Source organism: Chelonia mydas, chromosome 18, assembly GCF_015237465.2.
Source record: "Chelonia mydas isolate rCheMyd1 chromosome 18, rCheMyd1.pri.v2, whole genome shotgun sequence".
Taxonomy (NCBI): domain Eukaryota; kingdom Metazoa; phylum Chordata; order Testudines; family Cheloniidae; genus Chelonia; species Chelonia mydas.
The window spans coordinates 23,067,153-23,075,285 of record NC_051258.2 but is presented as its reverse complement, the minus strand read 5'-3'; the positions used below and the strand labels follow the sequence as shown (position 1 = coordinate 23,075,285).

The following is an 8,133-nucleotide window of genomic DNA, read 5'->3' as shown; positions in this document are numbered from 1 at the left end:
CAGGACTAAATATTACCTAGACCATTCCTGACAGGTATTTGTCTAACTTGCTCTTTAAAACCTCCAATGACAGAGATTCCACACCTCCTTAGTAATTTATAGTTTGCAATCCAGCCTGATCAACAGTATAAGATAACTTGTTTACAATGATTCCTCCTGGTTAGTAAAGATTATTATTAAAAATTGAAAGTACAGTAATGTAGTTACTCTTCCTTGTTGTTCCACAAGGAGTTCAATAATTAAACTGGGTTGAAATTGCCTTATCTCACAGGCAAGTATTACCACGGGAAGCAAAATCTACCAACACAGTAAGGATTCAGAGAATATTTTCGTTTTGAATAATGGTTTTGGAAAATCTTAAAAACTCTCCTACAAAGAACCCCCCAAATTTTCAAACTGACATTTCACATCCATTTTTGCCATCCACATGCTTGGGTTTTTGTATCCTCAATAGAGTTGGTTCCTTGCTTTGCATGATGATGTGCACCCCTGTTCTTGAATGCCTTTGGCACCCCAGCAAAGGAGAGTTTATAGGTGACAAATGCAAGACCTGAGTAGAAAGCAATAAGGTATGGGCAAGATGCCTGATTTCTACATGACGCACTTCATGATTGCTGTAAGAGGCTGCACTCTTCCTGGTGGAAAGACAAAGGACAAAAATTGCTTATGTAGAGTGCTTCCTTCATTAGCTTTCCTTGGAGGATGTGCTGGGTGAATGTTGATGATGCCATTGTCATTGATAGCTCACTGAAGGAGAAGTTTTTGTACGGAGCATTCAGCACTATCTTAAACAATGAGGTCATGCAGCAAAAATCAGACCTAATTGCTGTTTGCAATCTTGGAATGAAAAGGTGCATGAGTCACAGATGGAGGGAAGAGTTCCTTCAGCCACTTGCATTCCCTGTGGAGGGGAAGAAGGGTACATGAATTTGTTAATTTAGTTTTGTAGAACTCTTTTCTATCTCACTCACGCCCCCAAGCAAAGACAAGTCCAGGAAGTAGGAAATGGGTCACACAGTTGAGGCACCTACACCTGATGTTTTAAAAACTGATATATGGCCCCTATATGCACCTATTCACACACTACTACAGATGTAGCTCAATGTATGTAAGACATGCATTACATGGAATGTCCCCATCCTTCTCATGCCAGTGTTGGTGCACAGGGTGGAAACTCTCTTCCATCCATCTCTGCCATTAGCTGCTGTTTCCATCTGCTCTATGGTGTTGAGATCAACTCTTCTGCCCTCCCTGCAAAGCATTCTTCTTAAGGTTTCTCTTGGGTGCCCATGTTTCCTCATACCAGTTGGTTTTCACTTGACAGCTTCATGTGGGAATCTGTATGTTGGCATCCGGTGGTGTATGCGCCAAATCTGTCCAATGCTTTCTTCTAATTGTAGGGGAGATGAACTGCTGGTTAGTGATTTATCAGATCTCTTTGTTGGTGATGAAGTCTGTCCATCCACTGTACAGAATTTTTCTTAGGTACTTATTTTCAAAGGCGTCTAGTTAGCTATCTAACATAGATCTTCAGTTCTTGCCACCATAACTTAGCATTGAGTGAGATAACATCTGAGTTGAACATTCAGAGTTTTGTTTTGGTATTGTATATCTTTGATTTCCATACATTGTTGATTTTAGAGCATAGTGTGGATGGCTTTCCAATCTACGATGTCACTTTTCTTGAGGTCACTGTTAGCTAGTACAGTACTGCAAAGGTAAATGAACGCTTATACTTCCTTAATATGTTTGCCTTCTAATATGATCTCTGTGCTGCTCAATATGTCTTTGCATCTTGGACAGATGACCTGTATCTCAAGCTGATGAAGATGTGATTGTTCTGTTTTTTTTATTTTGTCATCTGGTGAATTCCAGTTACAGATAATTTTCAGATAACTCCAGAAGCTAAAGAATTTACAGTATGAAAGATCAACCTTATTAGTAAAGTCAAAAGGAAACAGAAAGTCCCACTATCAACTGATCAGATCTCACTTTGTTTTTCCCAAGAGTTGGAAGGCAGGAAAACTATGTTCAGGGACAGTGTGCCTGAACTGGGATGGCCATTTTTGTAGACCTGAATGTAAGCTCATGTTCTCAACCTCACCCAAACCAAAGGTTCACGGCATAAATATGTCAGTTTATGACATTAACATCTGTATACGGGTGTGTGTGAGATGCTTGAATGAACACCTGGCCCCTTCCCAGAGGAGTTCATAATCTAGAAGGAAAAGACAGGTGTGATTGCAAGGAGAGGTGACATGAGACAAGATAGATGAATGGATGCAGGAACACCAAGAATAAAGTCACGAGGCACTTGTTTTGCATGGTACCCACAATGTTAGCTTTAAAAAGACAAAAGCTAGCCAGCTAGAGATTAGCACATTATCTAATACAAGATCAAGTAAATTTCTTTAGAGGAGGGGAAACAGGTGATAGGTAAGCTAGAAAGGAGGTCAGTGCTGCTCACAGGCTACTAAAAGACCGACATTTAACACTTCCCAAACTAGTTTACATGTATTGAGCGAGTCTCCACCTAACCGTAAAGGAAGATCAAAGTCATACTCCTGCTGCCAAGGCAATTCTCTAGGGCAATATTGGAAAAGGCCTTTGCAAATGGAAAAAATAAACAGACATGAAATCTATGTGAAAAACACCAGCATCTTGAACTCAGCTCAGCTTTTCTTTGCAAATTAAACAACTGGATGGAAGTTTTAATCTCCTCTCGTCTCACTCTCCTGGCACGAGAACCCCCAACACAACATGACAACTCATCCATCCAACTCACAAAAGGAAAAAAAAAAACATTTCATATCAGATGCTCTGCGTCAAGCTTGCTAAGGCTCATAAATCAGCCATCTCACTGCCCTGGTCATTTCAACCAACGTCTGACCCTTTCGTTAACTCGTGATTTATAACTGGAAGTTATTTTTTATGCCAGATTTATAAACTTTACTGTGCCTGGTTTGATATAATATCCACTTTGTACACCACGCAATGAGACAGTAAATTTATTGGCTATAAACTGTTACCTTGAAAAATGACATCAATGCAAAGTGGTTTCCATTTAGAATCAATGGGCAATAAATTCATTGGATTTTTTTTTTGTGGATGATGCTATTTATGAGGTCATGAGTGGCTATATAATAGGTGAAATTGGGAGGAGAAGCACCAGTCAGATAGCGGTTCTGTGCGACGGGGTCAACAAAGACGAATTATATTCACGCAGCAACAATGCATACGCTGGTATTCTGCTGTCTCTTTATTATCAGCCTCTCATGTCCTCTCTTGTCTCTCCCTATTATCGACTCCAGTGAGGTGTCCTATCAGCTCTCAGGTAAGACTTTTTTGCTTTTACTGGTCAGGAGCTTAGTAGGGCACTGGGCAGTAATGCCGGATGAGTAACCGAGAAATTATTTCAGAAAGGACCTTTTCTCATCTGTGCTCTTCAGCTGTGGCAAAAAGCAGATGTTTCTTCATGATGCTAGAGGCGCAAATGGAATCAGTGGTTCAGTGTAAGTCCTCATAAAATGAAGAGGTTGGATGCCCTAAATATCCCTTGCTATTGCCTTCAGATCCTGAGTGCAAGCTCTCTGAACCCTGCAACATGAAACGTGAGCTAGCTGACATTTGATTCTCTATTTAGAGTGGCCTGGCTGCATGGCCAGTTCTTCTGGCTGTACTTTAATACTTCTTATTCATTATTTTTAAAATTAAAAAATATCTAGAAGAAGTGGGAGAGGTACTGCAGAAATTAATGCAGTAACCACTCCCACCCTGGAGTCGAGGACAGTCCAATTTTGGCTTAAGTCAGCAGTGAAAATGAGTTTAGCAGTTTCACATTCAGTATCCTGGTAAATATGTGCTCACATTAAGGAGACTTCATTCAGTTTACAAAGAGAAGACGTTTCCGCTTGCGAAATCCAAGATTTAGAAAAGTAGAGGTACAGTAGGTCAGGACTGAGGAAAAACGATATAGGGGTCCAAAAGTGGAATACAGAGGATATCATATAGTCAGGATTGAAGTGAATGAGCAGAACTCTGAACCAGGACTCAGGACTGGAAGATCAGGGAGTGCTGCAGGTCAGAAAGCTGTGCACGAAGAAGGTACCGTGCCTACCTGCCCTCTACTTAAGTAATTCATGTTCTTTTTTGGAGACACTGCTGCTATATTCGTTTACAAAGTCTGATAGACACCAAAGTGTTTTTCTAAATATTAGTAAGTCCAAAATTTAAACAAGTGTCTTTCCAAACCTTCTACTGTATAATTGCAGACACTTTACAGCCAGCTGTCATTCAATCCAGACATCATTCACCGTATGATGAGATGGATGAGCTGGCAGTAACCATTAATGTCAACTGCATTTGTTTGGAGGCATGCATTAAGCTTATTAAATCTTCTCTACTAATAAAAAGGCGCCCTCTAGAGAACAAAAAACAAAATCAGGAGTCTATATTCAATTATATATTTTTATCTCAAACCAAAGGTGTATGTCAGCATTGCTAGGGAGAGGCAAAGTATGTCTCAGCATATTGCACATGGAGGTAGCAGCTTGTCTTATGCAAAGACTCTTTTCTGAAACTTCCCAGTGTCCTCTGCAACTGTCCCTCTGCACAGTTACTAGGCAAACTACAGTATTCACTTATGGCCAAGGATTTTTTAAAAATCTTCCCCCCGGATATGTTGTTTTGATTAAAATGTTTTAAATTTCATTTAATTAAAATAAGGGGTTTGTGGGGAAATCAAAAGCAGGTAAGTGATACCTATGATCCATTATATTGTCTCTAAATCAGCCAGCTATTTCAGGGTGCTAAAAGACCCTGTATTCATGTAGGTTCTCCTGAAATTATATCACAAAGTTCTAGAAATCCCACCTTTCTTTCCTTTCAGACAGTCGGATCTTGTTCTGATAGCCTGTCCAGTTCATCTGAGCAGTGAGCCACATGCTGCTCCATTTAATCATTTGGAAGACTGCCACTTTCACATTGTGTTTCTTTCAGCATTGCAGACACTCTGAACAGCAGTAGTTTCTGTCCTTGGGGCTATAGCTACCCAGGGCCCCAAACCAATGGGTGACCTACTGTGCCAAAGTGGGTGGATCGGTTAGAGCCGTGAGAACAGAGTGACTGTATAGATGTAACATCAGGAAGGTGACTCAGGTACCCAAAGAGGCAATCACCACCTCTTTCACATTTATTAAACAAAGGTCAGTGATTAACTCTTGGTGCCTTCTGACGTCTTCAGAACATGGGGCCCAGAGGCCTGTTCAGGAGCCATCTGACTAAATGGATGTTACCCAAAAGGAAACAGGGTCCTGAGGCAGGTGTCATCCCATACAGACTCTGATGTCTTCTTTAAATGTCTTCTTCTACCAACAGCAGATGAAAATACAAGATTAAATGTGGAGCGATTGGACAGCCTGGGGAGAGCTTCTCTGCTTCAGACTCTGCCAAGGCTCCTGGGGGCACAAACTGAGGACAGTCCCAGCAAAGCAGGTAAAGCTCTCCCACCCAGTTTACACATAGAGATGTTCCAAGGTACAAAATGCCAAGGGTCCCTTCTGAAAATTCAGCTGCTTTGAGCAGCAAAAAATAAGAAACATCTTGCAATATGAATCTGCCTCGAGAGTGCACATTGTCAAAGCAGCTGAAGGTCACTGTCTGCAGAGAACCCAAACTCCACCAGCAGGAACATGTTAAGTCGGGGGAGGGGATGGAAGAATCAAAGAACCATCAGGTACAATCCCATTAAGAACTCATTAACAGTGAAAGGAAGTTGCAGCCCTCTAAGTTAGTGAGAGTCTGAAAAAAAATCTGTTGAACTTCATACTGCTGTTGAGTAGCTGATGATGACTAGGGGGCAAGGAACTCCTCTAGGCAAGACAGGAACTTGGTCTGGGAGTGGTTAACTGGGCCTTGCAAATGTCAATTTGTTGAACTGCACCAGCATTTTCAGAAAATGCAGAATCCACAGCCATAAATGCATGATACAATGACTTATGCGGGAGAGAGGGTCCTTAGAAGTAAGATTAAGTAAAGGGCTGCAGCCCCACTACCATAGACCCCTCAGGAATAATGTGCTATGACAAGGACTGACCCTACATCAGAAGGGACAGTTGGTATTTGATTCCTAACTTCCGTTTTACCTCTGTGGGTTATATTTTGGCAATCAGAAGTGACATGGGTAGTTTCTCCATTTCTAAATTAAGAAGCATTTCACACTTGTTTTTCCAGGTCTCAGCCCCAGCAGCTACAATCCAAGGGAAAATGTGAAAGAGGTAAGTGAATGACTAGCTATTGTCAAAATAAGAAACTGGAAACCCACATTTTAGATTAAGGAGAAGTGCTAATAAAACACCCTTTAAGATCCATTTAACTTAAAAATAGTTTAGATCAAGAGTATGACCCTATCTTTCTGGAGCAGAAAAAGGATGTTGGAAGATGAAAGAAATCTGCTAATTTGCATAATTTTAAAAATATTTCAAAGCTGTAGTAACACAGGTTTGGCAGAAATTGAGAGCATTTCAGCATAATTTTAAAATTCCAGCCCTCTTCTGAAAAACTGCCTTCTAAATAAAAGGTTAGTTCCAGCCTCCACAGTCCTGGCTAAAGAGTGTATATGGATATCGGTGAGATTCAATAAGGATTCCAGTATGTCACTTTTCCCACAGCAATGTGTACAACATTAGCACAATGATATGGGCTAATTGATAATACAAAATCATTAATATTTACCATATATTGATCCTTTAAAGATTAAGGCAGAGAATTTGATTAGCATTTTGGATCACAGATGCATATGGGCTGGCTGTCTCTCTGAGGTAGTCAGACTATGGGGCCACAGGGCCAGTCAGAGATTGCAGAGGGACTGCATCTCATTGTAAGGCATTTTTCAGAGAATTAATCTGATTTCCCCCTCACCTACCTGCTGACGTTGCTTGATTTTAGGCTTTCTATGGAAGTCACCCTCGAATTGCTTTGCTGAGCCGCCTGCTGGCCAAGGAGCAGGAAACAGAATAAAAAACGTGGGAAGCCTCTCTGAGTGCTTCTGGAAAATACTGTGTGTAACCTGGGGTGGTGGGGTGGGGAGGACAAACTCTTTCCTGATCCTAGCTGCTTAATTTATAAAGATGTTAATAACTGTCCTTGAAACATGTACATAGATTTGCTTGTTTTAAACATGAGGAGAATAAAGAAAATGTGAAGCTGACTCTTAACTCTACATTGCCATGCTGTTTGGAAGATTAATAAATCCTCTATGTTTGCAAATAACCTGTAAGCAATGAGTTATTTTCCTTCAGAGGATTCCATCCCTCTTGGGTACTAAGTGATGGGGCAGAAAAGGGGAAAACAGACAGATAGTGAAAGACCAGTCTGGGAAATTAGGAATTCTATAGGATTGTCTCTCTAAAAAGAGCGGAGGGATGGAAGAACCAGCACTACGCCACACTAATTTGCACAGCCTTTCATACACATTGTATCTCCAATGTGTTAATATAGTAACAGATCGTAATAGAAAGAGAGATAATAATGATATGGATCACCCCCAAGAGGAATCACCTGAGGGGGAGCAGACTACCAGAAGTGGTGGGGATGGGAGAGAGCTGAGGAGAACTGATGAAAAGGTGGGGGACATGGGAGCCTGACCTAATGGCATATTAGAAAACAGAGCAATTTCTTACAGCAGGCAATTGCTTTGGCCTTGCAGGCCTCTGCTTTCACTCACCCAGCACACTCTAATCTCTGCCCAGCACACTAAGGATGTAAGGGGCTATTCACTGGAGAGAGGTATTAGGATGGGGCCTGACATTTATGCAGCCTCATTTCAGTTCTGGCTCTGCTGGATTTTTTATAACACAATAGCTGACTTGCATAAGACCCACCAACACCACTGGACAGCAGCCTCTCTCCCACCCACCCATACCCCCCTCTCTATTCTGTCGATTACAGAAGGGCTGGAGAGGCTGTGCCTGGGGACACAACCAGCTTTGGCAGTGGCAGGATTCACTGAATTACATGGGTGGTTCTCCAACTGTCACAGCAGGGAAGACTGTTAGCAAAAGATCCTCTAGAGAACTGCTCCATGCGTTTGTCTTCTTATAATGCTTGTCACCTGTGTCAGGTGTTATATAGAGA

The 8,133-nt window shown here is 41.4% G+C and overlaps 1 protein-coding gene across 1 annotated transcript; it reads left to right on the top strand.

Annotated features, from left to right (window-relative positions):
- The first annotated feature begins 3,183 nt into the window (after window positions 1-3,183).
- On the top strand, window positions 3,184-7,017 carry UTS2 (urotensin 2). Its single transcript, XM_007060322.4, has 4 exons — window positions 3,184-3,334; window positions 5,377-5,493; window positions 6,232-6,275; window positions 6,946-7,017. Exons 1-4 carry the CDS (start codon window positions 3,232-3,234, stop codon window positions 7,015-7,017), a joined length of 336 nt encoding a protein of 111 aa, XP_007060384.3. The 5' UTR covers window positions 3,184-3,231.
- The last annotated feature ends 1,116 nt before the right edge of the window (window positions 7,018-8,133 follow it).